Raw genomic sequence first — 24,396 nt, forward strand, 5'->3', positions numbered from 1 at the left:
AGCATATCCGAAGAGCAGTTAAGAGTACTATTACTATTAGGTAAAGAGAATTGAAGTAACTTGTCCACAGCAGTCTGGCTTCAGAGCCCAAGCTCAAACTCTGCAGTACTGCTTCTCTAAAATAGTAGATCTGTATTATTTACTGCAAATACAAATTGCTTTAAAATCCTGCACACCACTACAGCTTTTGTATACTCTATTTAAAAATTGTTCCTAAAGTTTGTAGGTCCTAAATCAGAAGTTTAAGAGCCTTAACATTGCCCAAATCAGTGTGGTAGCTAGCCCCCAAGATGGCTCTCAACGACCTTGCCTCTGGTAACTCACAGCCTTGTGGAATTCCCTCTCACAGTATACCAAGCAGGGGTGGTCTGTGTGACCAAAAGCATAAGGCAGAAATGATGGTATGCCACTTCTGAGATTAGGTTGTAAAAGATGTTGGCTTCCGTCACGGACCTCTCTCTGTCTCTGGGCACTTGCTCTGAAGGAAACCAGCAGCCATGCCATTAGGACATGCAGGCAGCCTATGGAGAGGCCCAAGTGGTGAGGAACAGAGAGGCCTGCCCACAATCACACAGGTTGTGACTCTGATGCTTCAGCCACACTTGGGCCAGGCCCTAGGAGGGCTGCAGCCCCTTCCAACAGCTTGGCTGTAAACTTAGAAGAGAAACCCTGAGCTGGAACCACCCAGCTAAGCTGCTTCTGGTTTCCTGACCCTCACAAAGTATGCAAGATAATAAACATCTGTTTTGAGCGCTGTATGTTAGGATACTTTGTCCCATAGGAATAGTTAACTAACATAATCAAGTAGTTCTATTGACAAGCCTATTTATAATGAAGGTGTTAAGAGAAAGAGACTTTTTTTTTAAAGTTTATTTATTTTGAGAGAGAGAGAGACAGCATGTGCACATGAGCAGGGGAGGGGCATGTGGGGGAGGGAGGAGGAAAGAATCCCAAGTAGGCTCCACGCTATCAGCACAGAGCCTGATGCAGGGCTCGAACTCATGAACTGTGAGATGATGACCTGAGCTGAAGCCAGACGCTTAACCCACTGAGCTGCCAAGGCACCCCCCCAATAAAGTTTTTTTCTAAGTAAAACTTTTATTAATTCAACATGTGTATAACCTTCAACTACCTACTAAAAAGAAAAGAGTGTATCTATGGAGTCCTCTTACATTTATGTGGTTGAGCCCTCTTGACTAATTTATATGCCTTGAAAACAGATGGGCAGTCAACAAAATTTGTGATTCCCATGTAAAATGGCCCAAAGTTAACCCTGTTTTCATTTAGAATGTGATTTAAGTCAACATATAACAGGTTTACTATTATTCGTTTTAAGTATAAGTGCACTGCTTTCCATCAAATTAGGGAGGTGGGCTCTTTCACATAAGAGAATGGCTAAGTTCCTCTGTAATGAATAAGGAGCCTGGATTTGGGCGTAGAAGAACCTTCCTTCTGGTTCTAATTCTGCCACTAGCAATGTAAACTTATACAATTCATTTAACATCTCTGAACATGACTGGAAACTAGGGACTGTATCTGACTTGCTTTAAAAAAAATTTTTTAATGTTTATTTATTTTTGAGATAATGCAAGAGACAGATGTGTGCAAGCAGCAGAGGGGCAGACAGAGGGAGACACAGAATCTGAAGCGGGTTCCAGGCTCTGAGCTGTCAGCCCAGAGCCCGACGCGGGGCTCGAACTCACGAACCGTGAGATCATGACCTCAGCTGAGGTCAGACGCTTAAATGAGCCACTCAGGCGCCCCTGACTTGCTTTAAATAAAAAATATAATTTGAGCAATACCTTCATTATTATTATTATTATCAAATAAAGTGAAGTAAAAAGGCAGTAACATGGGTAAGAGAAATACATCAAAGTTCAAAGAGTATAATCTAAGATTAATAAAAAAAACCATATCGGAACACAAAGAATACCTCTAGAAACATCCACAAAGAAAGTGATAACTACAAGTGTGTCTGGGGAAAGGAACTGGAAGGCAAGGGAAAAGGATGAGATACATTTTTTAATATAATTTTTTCTACCTTCTGAAAATGAGATACCACATAAATGTATTATCTGTTTTATTTTAAATGGATAAAATTATCTGTCAGTAAAAAAGGATACAACCCCAAGGATTGTCTTGGAACATCTGAAATAGTTAGTCCCATCAACCCCTTAAATCTCATCAAAGTATCTGAGGCTTCCTCTAATCAATTATGTTTATGAGGATAATAGCTAATGTTTATGGAGCAATTACGTCCAGTCAGGCTCTATGGTAAACACCATATATGCATTATCAGCTAATTGGTACACACAGTTCTAGAGCAGTAACAGATGACCTGGACATTCTAGATGGGAATGCCTAGAACCCACTGCAAGCACCTGCAATCATTCCAACTGGTTAGATGGTTGTTTGCTGTACAAACTGCAAAATGTTAAAGAGCATATGGTTTACCGCCTCATAGCTGAAGAATACAGATGCATTCCAAATGCACTGCTAAAACTTGTCACAGAACAAATGTGCATTTTAGCTACAAACTGAAGCATTGCAGAAAAGAAGGTAAATTATTTACTAATTAATGCCCAGCAAATTATCCTAATTCAAAAATAAGTCTCAGCTTGTATCTGGCCAGTTTCTATATTTTTCTTAATTACAGAATTTTTACACTTCGTGTAAATTAACATGCACCCATTCTTGGTTCCTTCAATAAAAGGAAGGGAGGGCGAGAAGAAGGGAGGGAAAGAATTCATGAGTTATGTCTACAAATAGAGGTAAGTGTCACATTATGGAAAGAACACAGAACTCCTGGTCTGAAGCTTGAATTCAAGTTCTAGCTCCACCATTTGTTGTACAAATACCCTTTAACATTTAATCACTACTACCATGGCTAGATGCAAAAAAAGCAGTTTTAATTCTCCCTCCTGTAAAGGAAAATAAAGTTATACCAGCATTATCACTATCACAAATTCAAAACTGGCCTAAACATCCTCTGAGACTTATTTTCTCCTGTGTTCTTCCCTTCTATGAATGGCACTATCATATCCCTGCTGCCTGGGCCCAAAATCTCAGTCATGTGTGTCTCATCTCCCCTTTAACCTCACATACAATAAAGCTGCCACGTCAATTCATCTAATGTTTCTCCTACGTCTTGTATCCATCCTCTCTTCTTTATTCCACTGCCACTATCCTAATTCAAGCCCTTCCCCTCTAGTTTGTTTTGTAGAACTGTCTTCTACATTTCACAAAATTCCACATCTATTCACAATAAACAAAGTGTATTTGAGGAAACATACCTCAATATAATAAAGGCTATTATATATGAAAAATTCACAGCTAGCATCATACTCAATGGTGGAAAACTAAGAGCTTTTCCTCTAAGACCAGGAACAAGACAAGGATGCCCACTCTCACCACTTTTATTTAGCATAATACTAGAAGTCCTAGCCACAGCAATCAGACAAGAAAAAGAAATAAAAGACATCCAAATCACTAAAGAAGTTAAACTGTCACTATTTGCAGATAGCATAAGATACACAGAAAATCCTAAAGACTCCAATAAAAAATTATTAGAATAAATGAATTCAGTAAAATTGCAAAATAACAATTTCCTAACTGGTATCTGCACTTTTAGTTTCTCCCAGTTTAATTCCACTCTACACCCCTCATCCAGAGTAATATTCCTAAAGAACAGCTTTGAGCATGACATTCCCTTTGTTCAAAACCTTTTAGGGGCTCTTTTCCGTCTCTCAAAGGGCATTGTTCATAGTCTGGCATTCAGTTCGGTTGGTTCCTAACAGCCATTTCCCTTCCCCTTCCATTGTGAAGCAGCCCTAGTTTTCATCCTAAACTGGTCTCTAAACAGTCCATTTAATCCCATCTTCCTCACCACACCAGTATTTTAAGAATGGGCCTCAGGGAAGTGTCACCTAAAGGGGTCTAATCATAGCAAAGCCCAGATTTTTGTTTCATGATGTGACTAGGGAGTGGAGGAGGAAAGTAAAATCTAAGGAAGGTGTGATGTGCAAATGTGAAGTGTGAAGTACTGTCACCATTTAAAAAAAATTTTTTTTTTAGCGTTTATTTATTTTTGAGATAGAGACAGAGCATCAGTGGGGGAGGGTCAGAGAGAGAGGGAGACACAGAATCTGAAACAGGCTCTCAGCACAGAGCCTGACACAAGGCTTGAACTCACAGACTGCAAGATCATGACCTGAGCTGAAGTCGGACACTTAACCAACTGAGCCACCCAGGCACCCCTACCGTTTTATAACCATGAAGGAATGAAGGCACCCTGTAAAGGAAGTCGGCATTGGTGATAGAGCGTAAAGAACTGCAATGAAATGAAGCTAGAGCTCTGTTCAAATTATACCTGAACATCCCACCCCCTAAAAAAACTTACATGAACCAGCCAGATTCCTTTATTTCTTAGGTCCTCTCTGAACTATAACAAGAAGCATTCTGACAGAAAAATCATCCAAAAGCTAGATTCAGCCTGTCTTCCCAACTCATCTCCCACTCCATGAAATACTTAAAGCAGACTAATCACATCTGTTCTGAGTGACTAACATGTACATTTGGTCCTAGAAACAAAATGTAGGAACACAGATGTGGGAAAAAATAAGCCCCTTCTTCTCCACAGTGCCCCTCTACTTTCTTTAGTTACTATGCTATATGCTCCAAAAACGTTTTCAAGGATCAATGCCAGTCACAGTACTTAAAGCAACTAAAATCCACCTCAATTTGGCCCATCCTAAAAAATAACTAAACAGAAACAAAAATGCAAATAATGACTCTCCAGATAAAAACTAACTAGGGTTCTCTTTCTTGTGCTTTCTTTTTTGAGTTTTTTTTCTTTTTTAGAAGAGTTTGTTTCATTTACTCAAAAAAATTTTAGAATGCACTGTCATTACTGACAGAAGTCCTATTCATAACAGTAAATTGACAGTTTAAAGAAAAAGAGGCAAAAAAATTAAAAAAAATAAAGAAAAAGAGGCACATCTGCTCTTGTTTTTCCAATTACTATGATAAATATCCCTTCTTTGCTTTCTTAAGGTCTTCATTTGGTTTAAACATATTTCATATGTTTTTGATGTTTTGTATGTTCACGATAAATGGATTTTAGGAGGAAAGTCATTTACAGAAGGGATCTAAAAGCACCAACAGCCAAAACACTGCCAGACAATCAAAGACTGTCGTTGTTCTTATTATTACTCCACTACATGAAAAGAAAAACTGCAGACATTCACTGTGTTCTCTGCAGCTAGTGCCAGCACTAACCATGAAATGTTTACACAGCCTCTACAACGAGGCAGGCAGGGAGCTGTGAGGGGTAAGTGTCAAATCTGCTGCTGCTTCTAGATTCTGCCTCCCTAAAATGATTCTCTCCCAGCAACCTGAAGGAAGACAATCAGATTTTCCATCAGAGGTATCTCATACCACCTAAACATATTTCCATTCTGCTATATAACTACAAATAAATCAGATTCCCACTAAGACAAAAATCCAGAGTTTATCTTATCTGTCACTGAACTAACTGCCTCTTCTTCTTATTAGCTTCTTTCCTCCGTCTTCCCATCTCATTTGTCATCGGCACTTTCCCCTTTCTTTTCCATAAAGGAAAAAAACATAGATTATTTTAGCATGAAACTCCTGGGGTTCAAAGCTACTTTCTTTTCCCATTTCACTTTAATTCCTGGTGGTATAAAGCATTTTGGTTAAAAGAAAGCGTTGTCAAGTACTAAGGATTTAATGTTTATCCCTCAAATTAAACACCTGAGGCAGAGAACTCCATTTCATTTATTTATTCACTCTTTCAATCAATAATTATTTACAGAGATCTTTAAAGATGTCATATACTAAATCAGCGGCAATGACTTCAACATAAAAAAATGCTACTGTGTTTCTCGGATTATTGCTCAGCTCATTTAGCCACATCACTTCAGTTAAATGGTCACTCTGGCATCTAATTAGTGACCAGAAATCAGAACTTCTATTTTTATTTTAAATTCTACCCCTCTGGGATAACAGGTGTTCATTGTTTTCTTTAATGTAATCCTGTATTCTCCAGCTTTTATTTATTTTTGTTTTTATTGTTCTCATTAAAATGAGCATATATTACTTCTATAATTTAAAAGCCACAACTTTTTAATTTTTTTAAAGGTGTATTTATTTATTTTGAGAGAGAGGGAGTGCAAGTAGGGTAGGGGTAGAGAGAAAAGGAGAAAGAGAATCCCAAGCAGGCTCCATGCTCAGCCTGACATGGGGCTTGATCCCACAACTGTGAGATCATGAGTCAAAATCAAGAGTCAGATATTCAACTGACTGAGCGACCCAGGCACCCTCTAATGCCACAACTTTTTAAAAAGCACTTACTGCCTTTTATTAATTCAAACCAATTATTTTATTTATCTTCACCTCTGGTGGAACATTTCAGTGTGTAAAACAGACATTCCTCAGAAAGTTCTACTAAAATGTCTGAAACAGCAAATGCTTAGTTTTCTGGGTAAACCTAAAGATAGTATGCAAAACAATAATAAAATAGATCATCCCCAACATTTTATTTTTGACACTAATTTTATCCTGTCTAAAAAAGCAAACAAAAAACAAACAAACTTATATGCTCTACCAACAAGTAGCAAAATCAAATGATCTCCTTTTGTCTATCCCTGATGCTCTTCCTACTCTATTTTAGGCATCTAATAAGGTGTCTAAAAAGCATTTATTATCAAATAAGCAGGTTAAAGGGTTCATTTTCTCTGAAAATATTCAATTTGTTATTCTTGCATGATACCCTCTGAATCCAGATTTTAACTTTTCATTCCAAATAGACAACAATGGGGAGTAAATAGGGTCTCTCTTGGGTTTCCTTATCCTAGAAAGCTGTAATTTTTGGCCTCTCCCTAAATAAGCAACATTACTTTACAAAGTTTTATTCCAAATAAAAAACATATTTAGTCATACACACACCCACAAAACTTCAAAGTTCCTATTAGACAATATATAGATACTCTGGAAAATGTTAAGAAAAAAATAGACTTTTTAAAGAAAAAACGCATGTCTACAACTAAATCTGAATGTTCTCCTCAATTCTAAGAACATCTTTTAAGAAAGCATAAAGCTTTAATGTTGCTGTGTAAGGAAACTTGGGTACATTGAGGAAAAGCTCAAAGGCCCATAATCTCATCACAAAGCAGCAGGGTCAAAAGGCAGAGGTCAGGGAACAGGGGAACAGGGTGAAAAACAGTTCCCACACTTGAGAGGAGACTATATCTCATTTCAGGAGATGGTCAAAAGCTATTCAGTTGTATTTACTAAAATAATACAACCATTTACATTCTCCTTTAAGTCCCAAAGCGAATCTGTATTTCAAAAAGAATTTCTTATTTTTAAAAGCAAGGAATTTAAGAAGTTACTTCTTTCCCCTACATATTAAAAAAAGAAAAAAAAAACAAATCTCTCACACACATACACCAATGCTTCAGCTGTCCCTCAAAGACTGACTTTCAGTTAAAAGCTGTCACCTGACGAATTCAACGGAGTTCAATGGGGCAGAAAAATAAATACTAAATGTGCATACGTGTCAACAGACATTTCACATCAAGGCCTCTGCCCCCTAATGATTCAACAAAGTATGTCTACTTCTTGTGGTCCTAGGCCACATTCAGAAAAATCTAAATTTTCACTCTTCCAGGGAAGAATGAATGGGATTTTGTTAAACTTTCAGTCAGTGCAGCATTTGTGCTGGAGACTTTATAATGATTCCTCCAGCAGGCTATTAAATCTGAGGGCTCCAAGTTCTAGGACATTTGTCTGGATATCCCTGCACAATTTCTCACACTCTAACCATAAAATCTGTGTTCCAAGTACAAAAGAGAGAGAGAGAGAGAGAGAGAGAGAGAGAGAGAGATCAAAAGATCAGGAAAAGAGGACTTTTGGAATAAGAGGTGTGGTTTTCGACGGCCTTCCACCCTCCCATACACCCATTTTAGCTCTCTCCCCACTGACCCAGGGACAAGACAGTTTACAAGTGGTTAGTTTACAAGTGGTTCACAGTACATTGAAGCCCGTCCATCCTTCACTGTGAGGAGTACACAAAATATTACATTTGAGACACACAGCTTTCTTGTATTTATTTTAAATCAAATGGTAGCTAGAACTGCCAATCGAAAAAATAAGCACTGCCAGACAGGAGTGAGAACAACTAAACAAAATAACCTATTTTGGCATACTCACCTCAATGGTACCAATGCTTGTGTTTTAATAAACTGTGAAATCAGTCATTGTTCTTGTGAACAATGGCACAAAGCAAATGAAGTCAAGTTGGAAAGCTCATTTCCCTGGAGCTGAGCCAGAACATTTTAAAAGCCAGACAAAAGTTTATTAAGAAAAAGAATACACTTGAGACAGGAGATGGGAAACATTCTTAAACAATCTGTTATCTTATTACCCCAGCCATTTAAATTTCCTCAAAGGTTAGGGTTAAAGTTGAAGTGAAGAGAAAGTAACCTAGAAAATAAAACAAAACACTGTGGTCCTGGAAGTGAATCATCCATAAACTTTAAGCCTATAACTGGTCCTAAATTTCTGCTGCTCAAATTATTCTAACCCAAGTCCGTAGCTGATTCTCATCAAATTCCATTTGACACGCTAATTCCAAGTCTTGTGACAGGGAAGACTTCCATGTCAGGGAATCATACAGGAGTCCAAGATGCTCACTCCCCTTCAAAACAATTCCTGTCTTATCTGCCTAGGAGGTAATAATCCCTTCTTGCTATTTTAGTCCCAAACTACAGCAAAAAGGAAAAAAAAAGAATGATATAAATTTAGCATACAGAAAGAATATTGTTTAGCAAATTGTCCCTGTTTCCTCAAAGAACGATGAGAAAAGACAAAGGAAAGAAACTAAAGGTATACTAGAAACGAAGTATTAAACCTGAAAAACCAGGGGAAATCAGAAACTCTGCCCAGTTTCTGCTGGGATGAAGTAACTGGAAGATCTACTTAGACATTAACAACTCTTCACCAAGATGACACTGGAGATTTTGATCAAAAGAATATTTCTGGGGCGCCTGGGTGGCTCAGTCGGTTGAGCGTCCGACTTTGGCTCAGGTCATGATCTCACGGTCTGTGAGTTCGAGCCCCGTGTCAGGCTCTGTGCTGACAGCTCAGAGCCTGGAGCCTGCTTCGGATTCTGTGTCTCCCTCACTCTCTGCCCCTCCCCTGCTCATGCTCTGTCTCTCTCTGTCTCAAAAATTAAAAAAAAAAAAAAAAAAAAAAAAAAAATTTTAATTAAAAAAAACATTAAAATTAAAAAAAAAAGAATATTTCTTCTTCTTCATATAAAGAGACAACCAAAAAAGCAATAGGTAGTGGCTTCATAAGGACTAAGGTGAAAGGGCAATCTTTGTAGAAAGGATGGGGTGGGGGGGGGGGTGCGGGGAAGGTACAAAAAGCCTGGTCTGAGCAAATTTATGCCAAACTGTACAGAAGAATTAAGACTCTCAGAAACTTATGTATCACTTCTACCATGTTTCCTCAAACTATAGAAAAATTCCCTGTGTTAATAAATGACTATAAGAATGTACTGTACTCAGAAAAAAGGATGACAGGAAAGGGCAAGAAAACATGCTCTTCAAAGCAGAAACCCGATTCTCCAGGTTTGACCAGGAGAAAATTACGTAAAACAGATGGATTGACATCACAAGGCCTCTGAGATCTAGACAGACTACTGAAAAATATCTTTAAACTGGGTTTCACAGTTTAGAACCAATACCGAAGCATTAAGCATGCTGGTCCTCACAGCAGAGCTGAAATTACAAGTATCTAGTAGTCTAGATCAGCCTAAGTGTTGAAAAACGTATTCCCATGTGTGTCCTCAGATTATGAACAAAAAAAAATTTTTTTAATCTACAGGGAAGGGAAGCAAGTAAGAATACTTTTGTAGTGGTATTCCTAAGAGAGTACGAACATGTGAAAACTATTCACAGCTCATCAGTAACAGTAGCTTAGCAGCAGCATTAACTAGACATATTTCCCATTATGTGTTGGCTATACACAATGACTGTTGTGGTGCATAAAATGCCACCTCTTTCTCTTCCACCCAAAAAAGCACATAAGAATGGAACTGAGAGAGAATGGCATCATTAGAGGGAAGACCTTGAATCCATTCCACTTATTTTTTTTTCATTCCACTTATTTTTAAACGTATCATTTACAGCCTCAGTATTTCAACTACTGTTAATAATTACTGTGACTCAGCTCAGAAAAGACAGGCCCACTAATATGTCACCACCTAGAAGTTGAGGATAGCTGGTCTAGAGGATTTGGAGAAGCAGCAAGGCACAGTGGAAGAGGCATATGTTGGAGTCAGAGAGGCTGGGATACAATCCCAGTTTTTGGTCTCTGTGAGTTTGGGGAACACCTCACTGAACCTCAGCCTCCTCATCTATAAAATGAGGGAAATGATACCTTCAGGTTATTACGAAGACTAAAAATAATGCTTATAAATCACCAACCACAATTCATGACTCCATAAATGTTAGCTATTTTCATAGCTTCATTGTATAAAGGTGACTTCCTAGAGCGCCTTCTGACTTAATAATGCTAACACATATCTTTGAAAGTCATTTAGAGAAAACATTATTTCAAAAATAGCTTTGTACCAGTGACATATAGAAGTTTATAAAAGAAAAATGTAAGGTATTAACTCAAAATGTTCATGTTAACTAGAACAGTTATAATATTTAATTTAGAATAAAGTTAGTCGAAGTCACGGATTCTTGGAAAAGGCTCAGGGATGTCTAAGAAAGCAACTGTTTCATGTTTTTATCCTCATGATGTGCTATTCCAGCAGCATATAAAATACTTCCACTTTATTCCTAGAATTCTCACTTCTTAGCTCCTTACACTCATTTTGTTTGAAAAGTAAAGAGGAAAAGACAGTCTTACTGAAAGTTTTTGGTCATTACATGGTGCCATTTCAACAAGTCAAGTCTTAGATGGAACAGAACATCATGCAGGTTACAATAAAGACAAAAACTTTAGAGAAACAAAGAAACTGTCCTGGCTGACCATATCCAAAACTGATATGGGATGCTCATGAAGAAGGAAACTATGAATGCAATTTCCTAAGATATTCCTCTAAAATCACAATGGAAGCTACAACTGATCTTTAGTATAACCACTTTCTGAAATTTCGTAAACACTAGCCACCATTTATGTGCTCATCACCTGGCATTAGTTTTTAAATAAATAAGACATGTTGTATGCTTAAAAAACAAAAATGAGCAAAAAAACCTTGCTAATACCTGCATACTTGTTTGTATAAAGCTGTTTTTTAAAAAAAGGTTATTCGTTTATTCATCACAGTTTATGTCAAGAGAGAAGTAATAGGCTAACAAATTCTAGGGGCGCCTGGGTAGCTCAGTCAGTTAAGCATCTGACTCTTGATTTCAGCTCAGGTCATGATCTCACGATTTGAGGGACTAAACCCCATACTGGACTCTGTGCTGACAGTTCAGAGCCTGGAGCCTGCTTGGGATTCTCTCTCACCTCTCTCTCTGCCCCTCCCCCTGCTTGAGCTCCTTCTCTCTCAAAATAAATAAATACTTTAAAAAAAATTTTTTTTAATGTTCATTCATTTTCTTGAAAGAGAGAGAGAGAGAGAGAGACAGAGTGTGAGTGGGGGAGGGGCAGAGAGAGAGAGAGAGGGAGACACAGAATCCGAAGCAGGCTCCAGGCTCTGAGCTGTCAGCACAGAGCCCAATATGGGGCTCGAACTCCCGAACCCCAAGATCATGACCTGAACTGAAGTCAGATGTTTGACTGAGCCACCCAGGTACCCTAAATAAATATTGTTTAAAAAAGAAGAAACTTTAGTAGCTCACCCCAAAGCTGAAAAATACCTTTTTGAAAAATTAATCATGGGGCACCCGGGTGGCTGTCAGTTAAGCATCCAACTTTTCATTTCAGCTTAGGTCATGATCTCACAGTCCTTGACTTCGAGCCCCAGGTCAGCCTCTGCCCTGACAGCAAGCAGCCTGCTTGGGATTCTGTGTCTCCCTCTCTCTCTGCCCCTCCCTGCTCACGCTCTGTCTCTTTTGCTCTCAAAAATAAAAATAAAAACATCAAAAGGAGAAAGAAGGTGAAGTAAATAAATGCATTTACAATATATTGCCAGGAACCATTAGTGCTATGAGGAAAATAAAGCAGGGTTACTGGCAAGAGTGGGGCAGGCAGGGGAAAGAAGGACACTATCTTATACAGGATGGCCTGAGAAGGCAACTCTGAGGAGGTAATACTTGTGCAGAGACCTGAATGAGGAGAAGCAGCACATCTTGCAAAGATGTCAGGCTACACTGTCCAAGAGGGTAGCCAGCCACTAGTGGCTATTAAACACTTGAAACATGGCTAGGCCAAACTGAGATATGAGGTAAAATATACACTGGATTTTGAGATTTTTAAGATTTAGTAAGAAAAAAAAGAATGTTAAATATCTCAATAATTTTCATGTTGATTATATGCTCAAATAATATCCTAGATACATAAATACACCATTAAAATTAATATCACCTGTTTCTTTTTACCTTTTTTTGAATGTGGCTATTAAAAATTTTGAACTACATATGTGTCTCATATTATATTTATAATGGACAATACTGGTCTAGGGGAAGAGGATTCCTGGGAGAGGAGAGAAGATGAACAGGCCATGAGACAAGAACAGCTCGCTGTTTTTAAGGACCTTCAAGAAAACCAACATAGCAGGAAGAATGATCCAGTCAGAAAAAGCTGGAAAGGTAGGTAAAGACCAGATCATGAAGAGCTTTGCAAACCAGGGTGCTATATATCTGTGTCTCTCCCAAAATTCGTGTGTTGAAATTTAATACCAATGTGATGGTATCTGGAGATGGGGCCTGTGAGAAATGGTTAGGTCATGAGGGTGGAGCCCCCATGAATGGGACTCATGCCCTTATAAAAGAGATCCCAGAGAGCTCTCTCAGCCACTTCCACATAAGAGGGCCATCTATGAACCAGGAAGAGGGCCTTTCCCAGACACAGGATTTGTTAGCACCTTGAACTTGGACTCCCAGCCTCCAGAACTGTGAGATATAAATGTCTGTTATTTACAAGCCACCCAGTCTATAGTATTGTTATAGCAGCCTGAACTGAGACACAGGGTAAAGAGTTTGAATCTTAATCCAAATACAAAGGAAGCTACTGAAGAATTTTAAGCCGAAAAAATTATTCTTAGATCCCACTGCCTATTTTGTGGATAACTGGCAGTGTCACCTATACTGCTAGTACAGAAAGATTATCTAATACGGTGATTTCAAACAGGGGTCCCTGGCTCCCTAAGAACCAATATAGATAGTAATTGAGAGTCTGTGAACTGATATAATTATTTCAAAAAGCTTATTAAAAACTGCACCTTTCTGGGGCGCCTGGATGGCTCAGTCGGTTAAGCGTCCGACTTCAGCTCAGGTCATGATCTCACGGTCCGTGAGTTCGAGCCCCGCGTCGGGCTCTGTACTGATGGCTCAGAGCCTGGAGCCTGCTTCCGATTCTGTGTCTCCCTCTCTCTCTGACCCTCCCCCGTTCATGCTCTGTCTCTCTCTGTCTCAAAAATAAATAAATGTTAAAAAAAAATTTTTTTTTAAAAACTGCACCTTTCCTATAAAGGGAACTGCATAGACCTTTTTTTTCCCTTTCCTTGTGGCTGAAATTTTTAAAATTTTTCTTTAATGTTTATTTTTGAGAGAGAGCACACACATGCACGTGCAAGTGGCAGAGGGACAGAGAGACAGGGAGACACATAATCTGAAGCAGGCTCCAGGCTCTGAGCTGTCAGCACAGAACCCCACGAGGGGATCAAACCCACAAACCGTGAGATCATGACCTGAGCTGAAGTCTGGTGCTTAACCGAATGAGCCACCCAGGCACCCCTGTGGCTGAAATTTTAATTTCTCAATCGGTCCTCATGTGGCATATGCGGTATATATCAGTTCTTGTACACTATGCCATTAAAAAAATTTTTTTGTAATGCTTATTTATTTTTGAGAGAGACAGAGTGGGAGCAGGGGAGGGGCAGAGAGAGAAGGAGACACAGAAAATCCGACGCAGCTCCAGGCTCTGAGCTGTCAGCACAGAGCCCAATGCTGGGCTCAAACTCATGGACCATGAGATCATGACCTGAGCTGAAGGCAGTTGCTTCACTGACTGTGTGAAGCCTACTCTATGTCATCTAGAATTAATTTTTTTAAAATAGATATATTTAGTTTTTTCACTCAAAAACAAGTTCAGGCTCATGAAAGAGAGGGGTGGTATGTTCAGAAATCAGTCACTTCATTTACCCATTCAAAATAGATGAAAACACTGAAGCCCACAGATGTCCTAAGTATCAGGCCAGGATTGGACTCTGGCTTCTGCCTGTGCATCCAGCTCTAATTATGGTTTCACAAACAATCATACCTTCCTTTGTCCACACTTTTTCGATTGCAGAACCAACACAAAGGATCTTGCAAGTCTAAAATACTGCCTCAGCAGAAGGAAGAAAGGTTTTCTCCTCGCCTGGCAACAGCCCACCCAATAAGAGACTGTTACAATTCAGTGACACCGCAAAGCCACCACATTTTGAATTCCCAGTTTACTCCAATGGACTTTGTATTTACAAGAGGCCCTCCCCGACTCCCCTCTTTGCTTTGTAAAAGAGGAGTACTCTACTTTCTTCTCCAGACTTGCGTATGGTTTTGCTGTAGCTCACATGTCCTGAATTGCAATTCTCTGCTATTCCTGAATAAATCCATTTTTCCTGGTAAAATAACTTGGCGGCTTTATTTTTAAGATTAACAATGTCAACACAGGTAACAACCAAGATACCTCCAATGGTGGTCAGATCAGGGCAGCTCTAACCCACCCAAGTCTGTACATGAGGCCATTGCTTTTAAAGTCATACTTTAGCAGTCTTAACTATGACATGTAGTCTGGAATAAAGGCAAGCCTGAAATGCTTGCTAAACTCAAGTCAAGCTCATCTTTTTTCTGAGCTTAAATAAAATAACTATGGAGCCTAGTAGTGTACTACAAGAACCAGGCTCTAGTTGTCTGTCTGCTGCCAGTCAAATGTGTTCTTTGAGAGGGTCCTTCATCTCTTAGCCTTGGTTTCTTCCCTGATAAATGACGTCCGAGGTCCCTTCCAGGACTAGTATGGCATAATACTGTCAGTCTCAACTAAATTTTGTACAGTTGACCTTTGAACAACACATGTTTGAACTGTGAAGGTCCACTTACGTGCAGATTTTAAAAATTAAATACAGCATAGTACTGCAAATATATTTTCTCTTCCTTACAATAACATTTCTTAATAACATTTTTTCTTTCTTATTTTATTGTTAGAATACACTACATAATACATGTAATATACAAAATGTGTGTTGACTATGTTATCGGTAAGTTTTCCCGAGTTTTAGAGGAGCCAAAAGATAATATGTGGGTTTTCAACTGTGTAGGGGGGTTCAGCCCTCCTAACCAAGGGTTAACTGTATTTGAATTTAGACCATAGTCTTCACTGCCTCAAAGCTCTTCTGGAAACCACACCCAAGACAACCAAAGCTAAAAATAAATAGAGGCACCAAGGAAGATATCTAAACAAAGGCCTGTGACAGGGATTGCACCCGTCATACTTCAGTATCCCTCAGCAGAACTGAATCTATGCTACCATTGGAATGCTTTATTTTTTTTAACGTTTATTTATTTTTGAGAGAGAGAGAGAGCGAGCGAGACAGAGTGTGAGCAGGGAAGGCGCAGAGAGAGAGGGAGACACAGAATCTGAAACAGGCTCCAGGCTCTGAGCTGTCAGCACAGAGCCCAACGTGGGACTCAAACTCACAGACTGTGAGCTCCTGACCTGAGCCAAAGTTGGACACTCAACCGACTGAGCCACCCAGGCGCCTCACCGCTGAAATGCTTTAAAATATTCTGGTCACCACACAATTTGTGGACTCATATGTAAACTTTATACTCATTCACTTATTAAACACTGTGTATACGGTTCTATGAAAGAGAGAGGGCAAAGACCGTAAGGCCCCTCCGGGGGCTTGCGTATTTATGTTACTCAAATAAAGGTCCTTCATTTTTCTATTGCCTAAACGATTTGTTGCTGTAAATCAAGCCATGTAAATTCCTACAGCTAGGTCTTAGAGGGAGTAAGAGACATAAAAGAAAATTTCAAAATGTCGTCTGCCTTCATGTCAACTAATTCTAACAACTTCTATTTACACCTCCTTTCGTCTTATGCAATAACCAATTTGAAATCCTTTTCATATATTTAATACTTAAATAAAATTTAAATATTTCTACTTTAATATCAAAAGGACTTTTTTGATTATGGATACAGTGCATTTTAAAAATATACAGTGAATAGGAAAAGCACAACAGCTACGATGAGCTAAAGAAAGGACAATAGGAAATACCAGTATATCTGTATGTGTATATATACGTATATATGAAATCTTATACATATATATATATATATGAAATCTTTCCCACTGTCGGTAAAGCTAACCTTTACTGGGAGGAGTGTCTAAAAATCGATCTAAAGCCCTGATAACTTTATCATAAGGTCTTAGTCTATCTATTACTTCATCATATGATTTGTGTTCTTAATTTTATTTCAATGCCCCACCACCTGCAAAGCATGAATCCTAGGGACATGTATATGTTAAGAAAAAAAATCTGTAAAGCAATGAGTAAAATTTATGTTTAATAGAAGTCAACTTAGACCTTCTACAGGCAGGGTGACAACTTGCTAAGAAACAGTGTGATAAAAATAGATCAGTTCCATAAAAGTAAAATAGAAACTTAACTATCTTTAACTTTGAAATTAATGCAGCAAAACAGAAAATAACCTCCTGACTAATTTGCCTAACTCACTGGCCTTGTTTCCTCATCCTCAAATGTAGCTCTGTGGAAACAGTCAAGAAGATTGTTAGTTGAGAACATGATACTACATTCTCTTGTTTACCTCTCATCTTACTGGCCGCACTTTTTGGTTGTTTCCTCTTCATCCTCCTCACCTCTGAATGTTGGAGTATCTCCAGGATTCAGTCCTTGAGCCTCTTCTCTTTTCTATCTATACTCACTCCTTGGGTCATCCAATTTCATGGCTTTCAGCTCATGTCTATATATAAATTTTGACTGCCGGAGAGATGCCTTGCCTACCTGACATCTCCATTTGAATGTCTAATGGGTACCTCAAACTTAACACGTCCAAAACTGAGCTAATCTCCAGCCTGCTTCTCCATCCATCTTTCTATTTCAGTAAATAGAGATGTTTAAAATTGTTTAGGCCAAAAATCTTAGAATCATCTTTGATCTCTTTCTTTGACTATGAATACCATATCCAATTCATCAGCAAGTCCTGCTGGCTCTACCTCCAAAACATATCCAGTTTCTTACCACTTCACTGCTACTGCTTTGATCCAAGCCACCAACACCTCCCATCTCAAATAATGAAAAAGAGCCTCCTAACTGGTCTGCTTCTAACCTTGCCCTTGACATAGTCTAATCAACAAGAGAGCCATTGCAATCCTTTCAGAAGAGTGCATCAAATCTTTCCAATCTTATCTTTCCACTGCTCAAAACCTCCTGGTAGTTTTCCATCTCAGAGTAAAAGCTCAACAATTGTCTGTTAGACCCTACACAATCTCCCTACCCTTTCTCTATGATCATATCTACTACTTTCCTCCCCACTTAGCTCCAACCACCCTGGTGTCCCTACAGTTACCTGCACAAACTAGGCACTCTCCCACCTCATCTTTGCATGTACTTTCTGCAATGCTGTTCCCCAAGACAATCCTCATGGCTTGCTTCCTCATCTCCCTCATGGCTCTGTTCTAAGATCACCTTTTCTGAGGCCTTCCCTAACCACCTTACTTAAAGTCTGCAACCCCACCATCCCACCATTGTGCTGGCACTACCCTAGTCTCACTTCCCTGCTGTATTTTTCCTCATAGCACTCACTGACATCTGGCACTCTGTATTTTCATTCTTTGTTTACACTAGAATGTAAGCACTATGATGGCAGGGATTTTTGACTGCTTTGTTCATAGTTGTCCCCAGTGCCTATAACACAATCCACACCTTAAGGCTTTCAAAACTATTTGGTGAATGAATCATTGTACTGAAATATTATCAGGCAGAAGTGATTAGTACTTCAAAACACCAAATATTATGAGGAGCGAAATCTCAATCATCCACACTCATGAATAATACTGCAAAATGAGAAGCCAGTTGGTGTCTAAAAAATGAATTAAAAATTAATTTTTTACTACTTAATTTTATTAAAGCCATCTGCACTGTGCCTGAAGAGTCCCAGGCCCCATCTACAGATGTTTTAGCTTTACTAGGCATATAGATTGGAAACAGATAAGGAAAAAATACAGGCTTTTTCCTTTCATCATCCCTACTGACAAAAGGCCTCCAAGTGATCCAGTACCACAAATGATTACGAAGTTTAGGGAAGAAAAGATTCTAGAAAAATAAAATAATCCCTTCAATCCCAAAAGAGGAATCTCTCCAAATCTCTCTGCAGACATGTTTTCTAACTTCATTATCACTTAACAAAGCCATTCTTAATATGTACATGAAATTTTAATTGAATAAACAACATGACTATATAATTACACATACAGAAAAACCTGGTACTCATCCCTCTTTTCCAAAAAATCTTTAACTAAAACTAGACTTAGAGTTTTTGTTGAAAATGTTTTGTTGTGAGCCTGGCTTTAAAAGATACTGTCTTAGCTAAGACACGAGTTGATCAGTAGTGGACCTTACAGCTGAACACTTTTGTCTAGTTTGTTTATTATTTAATACATTGTTCTGAATCCCCTCTCCTACTCCCAAAAAAGTAAAAGAGAAAACAAAAATACACATTAGTGCAATCAATAAGGCATGCTATGTCCAAAGCAAGCTGTTCTGAAAGGTTATGAGCTAAGTGTTTGACACTGACACAGATAAAGTTCAGGCGATAGATGTCACTTGTCTCACCCATTAGCAACAACAACAACAAAAAACCAAGATTTAGATCCCAAGAAGGCAAGCATAAAGGAGCGTGAAAAATGAAATCGGTCACTCCTCCACGGCCTCCTCTCAACACTGCGCACTCATCCCTCCCGCCCCCCCTCAACGCAGTCATCCTTTAACGGCCCCTTTCCCAGCATCGGTTCCCAGCTCAGCCCTGCACTGCGCCATCAAATGAGTAAAAAGAAGGAAACGGTGCTCCTCCAAGAAAAGCCAGGCAGTAACACACGGTGCACCCAACTGAGGGGAGAATGTCCAACTACTAAACTCAGAAACAGCGTAGGCAGTGTCAACAAAGCGTCGTGCCGAGTCCCGAGCGTCCAAAGGTCCTCGCCAGCTCCCGTGACACTGCCAAATAGACAGGATTCCAAAAGGTGAGTCCACCGTCATCGCAGAATGCGAGGCGGGAAGCGGCGCAGACCCGGCACAGTCAAGGATGTTAAGTCCAACCAGCCTCCTGCCTGCACTCGCCCAGCGGGCCATCACCGCCTCAGTGGACGCAACGCCCGCCGCCCAGCGGTCTCTGTCCCCGCCTCCCCCGAAGGGGTCTGAGCGCCGCGTCACGTGCCAGGGCTGAAACTTCGCAGCCAGGCGGAGGGAGGTAGGATGCACGGGATCGCAGCAAGGCCGGGGAGTTAGTGCGCCCGGTGACTCACCCGCCGCCTCCGCGAGCAGCTGCGGGCGAGGGGGCCTGAGTGCGGGGTGGGGGCAGTGCCCTAGGGGCCGCCCCCGCCCCCGTTATTAATAACCCCGTGCCTGGGAGGCGAAAGCCCTAGGCGAGCGCCCTCAGCAGCAGGACGCCCGCGGGCTCAGCAGCGCACCCTGCACGCGGAATAAATAACAATGTCATTAAATCGCCGCCCGAGCGCCAGTCCGGATGGAGAGCCGGCGCCGCCGGGAGCCGACTTTGTCTAGAACCCGCCTCCCGCGCGTCCCCGCAGCGTCCCTCGCGTCCCAGAGGGGACCCCCGCGCCGCCGCAGCCCGGCCTTACCCGCCAGCTCGTCGGGCTCCAGCCCACTGTCTGCGTCGATCCCGCAGAGCACGAAGTAGTGCGCGAAGCGGCAGGCGGCCGGGGAGGAGCCCGAGCCGGGGCCGGGCGCCGCGCCGCTCATCCCGGCCGAGCTGCTCCTGCCGCTACCGCTGCTGCCGCCGCCGCCGCCGCCGCTCGGGAAGGCTCGCTGCCTAGGCTGCGGTCTCCGCGCGCCTGTCCTAGGGCGACACCGGCGCGCCCATGGCCGCGCAGCCGCCGCTCGTCACCGCAGCCTAGCTCCACGCTCGGCGCCCGAGAAGCGGCCGCGAGCTCGCGCTCAGTCGGTCCCGAAGCCGGTCCAGGGTGGGGGAGGGGCGCGCAGGGGGAGTGTCGGCGTGAGAGGCTCGCGCCGCCGTAGCTGCGCTTGCGAACTGGAAGCCGAGGCGTCTGGCGCCCGCCGGTCAGCTGAGCGGCGCTCTGGCTGTGGGAGCGCGGGGAGGGCGGGGGCGCCGAAGACCTGCGCGTGGGGCGGGAAGGGAAGGAGGGGGGAGCGCGCTCGCGAGGTGCAGGAGCGCGCGATTCGGCCGTGCGCGCGCGCGCGCCCCGTGGACTCCGAGGGAGCGCTTGGCGCGCGCAGGATTCATGCCCGCCAGCCGGGGCCGCGGCGCTGGGGGCGGCCGCACACACGCCTGCTGGCCTCCGCCCGCCAACTGGAAGGGTTAGCCGCAGAGCAGGATTCTGTCTTCTAAAGGAGATGCTACCTATCCTAATTAAAAAGAAAAAAACAATGCGGCTTTGGGGAAGGTTACAGCTGGTCTGAGATCATTTCCCACAACGGCCTGGACCATTAACATCTTTTAAACTGCGGCGTGTGCAGATGCCTGTCTCGTTTTAAGACCTTAATCCTTGAATCTTTCCCTCAGCCCTCACCCCATCCACAAGCCATCCTTAGTGAATTGGTGACAACTTAATATCCACAAAGCGTTGAGACTCCTAAAAGGACGATTACCTACTCTCCGCTCCCCTTCTGTAATTTACCCTGACATTTTCCAGGTCAATGTAAAGTAGCCAAGGCACTCCAATTCCCCAGCGCTGTACTCAGTTGATATAATCAGCTCTCCCTGCAGGTATAATCAGCGACTGATAAGGCAACAAGAATTAGACCCTGAACTCTGCTCCTCACAAGGCCATGGCTTTCTTACCCTGCTCTTCCCTCTGATTTTCCACTCAGGAGTTCACTAACCGGGTTTTATTCCTTTGAAAGGTGAAAAACCCAGTGGATTCCATTTCCACGTTGTCATTCCTTCCGTACCAATCCCTACTCTAAGGGTTTGGGTATAAGGTGGGCATAGTGAGAGGTGGGGGGCATCATGAATACCACTCCCTTCCAGGGAGGTAGACTGAGAGAATGGACCTCAATTATTTGACTAATGTTTTTTCTGAAAGATATGTATGCATGCATACCATCATTTACTATAGCTTTCTTTCTTCACTTTCCTGTATCTTCACTTTCTCTGTTCAATTTTTAAATGTAAGAAAAATCAAGAAATCAGAATGAACCACAGCCTGGGTAATTGACCTTTTGCTCCTAATGCACCCTGTACTTTCTTCAAAGCACTTGTAATGACTTTTTCTGTTTCTTAGCTGGATTGTAAGCTCCACAGAGCAGAAGTCATGCTCTGTGTTTCATCGTATTTCTAGTATCTAGAAGAACCCTGGTCCCATTAAGCCCCTTAATTTATTTTTATTAAATGAATGAATGAAAGAAAGGTTATTCAGATAGTAAAAAACTTATTGATGCTATGAGAAAATATACAAACTTTAGTATCTGTAACATTTGTGAACATATGCTAATTTGGTGTTATACAATTATTGCTTTTCCTCCTACAGAGAGTACTGAAATACATAAAGCAATTTCACTAATAAGAAAGAGAGGGAGTCACTGGGATGTGTGTTTCTCCTATTTTTGGTTATAGCTTCTTACAGAATATTATATTCTAGACTAATCAAACAAAGCACAATAGAAAATTAATTTACCGGGGCACTTGGATGGCTCAGTTAAGCATCCGACTCTTGATTTCTGCTCAGGTCATGATCTCCCAGTTCGTGAGTTCAAGCCTTGCGTTGGGCTTTGCACTGACAGCACAGAACCTGCTTGGGATCCTCTATCCCTCTCTCTCTGCCCCTCCCCTGTTCTCTTTCAACAATAAATAAATAAACATTAAAAAAGAAAGGAAGAGAGAAAACTAATTTACCATTTCCACTAGCCAAGAGAGATGCCATTTTTTGTTCACTTGAAAAGCAAGTAGGGGCACCTGAGTGGCTCATTTGGTTAAATATCGGACTTGATCTTAACCCAGCTCTTGATCTCAGGGTGGTGAGTTCAAGCCCCATGTTGGGCTACAATCTGGGTGTGAAGCCTACTTAGAAAAAAAAAGAAAGAAAAGCAATGGATTTAGGAGCTTGTAAGCCCTGCATTAATGTCTTTAAGATGAAAAAATAGAAAGAAATCCGAACAGAATTTATTCAATTATGATATATAAATCCCATCAAAATAGACAAAATCTCTAAAATCTTTCCCAAAGCTTCCAAGAGTCACGCATTACAAAATTAAACTCTAATTTGAAAATACTTGCATGCATTCCTTTCTTAAGACATTTTTTTTTAATGTTTATTTTTGAGAGAGAGAGACATAGTGTGAGCAGACGAGGGGCAGAGAGGGAGGGAGACAGAATCCGAAGCAGGCTCTAGGTTCCAAGCTGTCAGCACAGAGCCCGACGGGGGCTGGAATCCACGAACTGTGAGATCATGACCTGAGCAAAGTCAGGCACTTAACCAACTGAGCCACCCAGGTGCCCCTACCTGTATGCATTCCTAATTACCACTTCAGAATTACACTGTGTAGGTATATTCTGCATTAACTTGCAATGAAATAAAAGGATAATCAAGAATAACTATATATCATTGCATACATATTTTCCTGTAAAATAATGACAGATATAATTTCACTAAACAAATAAAAATGACTTGAAATAAGTCATCCAAAATATTTAAATTGTATTGAGGAGGAGAGGGATCATATACCTCTTCCCATGCTGAGACAACCCTTGTCAGTACCTTTCTTCACCTCCACCAGGCCATCCACACATACACAAAACCAAAACAGAAGGAATTGCTAAAGTAACTTCAGAGCCGCAGACATTCATTGGACCACATTTTACTAATAACCAGAATCACTCTACACCACCAGGTTAGCAGTTCTCAATTACTCATTCTTTAGCTTTCTGCGGACAGCGGACCTTAGTGGAGTTCAGCTACTCCAAGCATAAATCATGCCCTCCATTTAAGGAATTACCAGAATCCATCAGAGATAACAAATCATTACCCAGATACTTAGAACATTGCCTTCCATTCTGCCATTGTCTCTTGTGTATTTGCTGCCTGAATTGAGAACCTGCAGTAGAGGCAATAATCCCAACTTTAACCTTTAAGTAGCATAAAACATGCCAAATAATCACAATTCCAACAAAAGGAAATCCTGAGTGACATTTTCTTCTGCCGGGCTTTTTGCTTTCTGGGAAAATCTTATCACTGCAGAAGTTGATTTGGAAAATTGGTAATCATATTCTCTCATCATAGTTTTAGAAAAAGGGTAGTTTATGCCAATATGAGCTTGGTAGGAAAATAGCTGACTCACAATTTTGCATAAATCTGTTTTTACCTTTTATAATGAATCCGATATTATTAATTTTCCTTTTGTGTAAGTTATTGTGCTAATGCTTTGAGAATATGAAATTTAAAAAGACATAATCCCTCCTCTTCAGGAGTTTATAGTCTAGTAGAAAGGAAAATATTTTTCAAAAATAATTAAAAGACCAAAAATAGAGGAGTACCTGAGTGACTCAGTGAGTTAAGTCTCCGACTCTTGATTTCCGCTCAGGTCCTGATCTCACAGTGGTGAAATTGAGCCCCCCATTGGGCTCTGGGCTGACAGTGTGGAGCCTGCTTAAGATTCTCTCTCACCCTCTCCCTCTGCCCCTCTCTGTCCCCCCCACCATGCTCTCTCTTTCTCTCTTTCAAATAAATAACCAAAAATAGATTAAAAGTAAAATATGGTATATTCCACATGACAAGTTCAAGAAGCAATATAGGATTTACTGAGCAGAAATGTCAAATCTTATTAAGGAATTCAATAAGATATTGTTATGAAAGTGATAATATTTGAGATGGGTCTTACAAAAGCAATAGGATGTCATGAGTTAGAGATGGGAAGGGGGACATTCCAGGCACAGAAGAAATGACTGGGGTAAAAAATGTGTAAGTATGTTGAGGGGGGGAGGGAGTGTCTA

General features: G+C 40.9%; 1 protein-coding gene across 7 annotated transcripts in view; it reads right to left on the reverse strand.

Moving 5' to 3' along the window:
* DENND5B (DENN domain containing 5B) overlaps nucleotides 1-20,328 on the reverse strand; it is a 188,184-nt gene extending 167,856 nt beyond the window's left edge. For all 7 annotated transcript variants that reach the window (XM_027035852.2, XM_027035848.2, XM_027035851.2 and 4 more), the window contains exon 1: nucleotides 20,069-20,328. In XM_027035852.2, coding sequence (XP_026891653.1) covers nucleotides 20,069-20,189 — 121 coding nt within the window. In that variant the 5' untranslated portion in view covers nucleotides 20,190-20,328. The remainder of the gene's footprint in view (nucleotides 1-20,068) is intronic.
* Nucleotides 20,329-24,396: the final 4,068 nt, after the last annotated feature.

Source organism: Acinonyx jubatus, chromosome B4 (assembly GCF_027475565.1).
Source record: "Acinonyx jubatus isolate Ajub_Pintada_27869175 chromosome B4, VMU_Ajub_asm_v1.0, whole genome shotgun sequence".
NCBI classification, from domain to species: Eukaryota; Metazoa; Chordata; class Mammalia; order Carnivora; family Felidae; genus Acinonyx; species Acinonyx jubatus.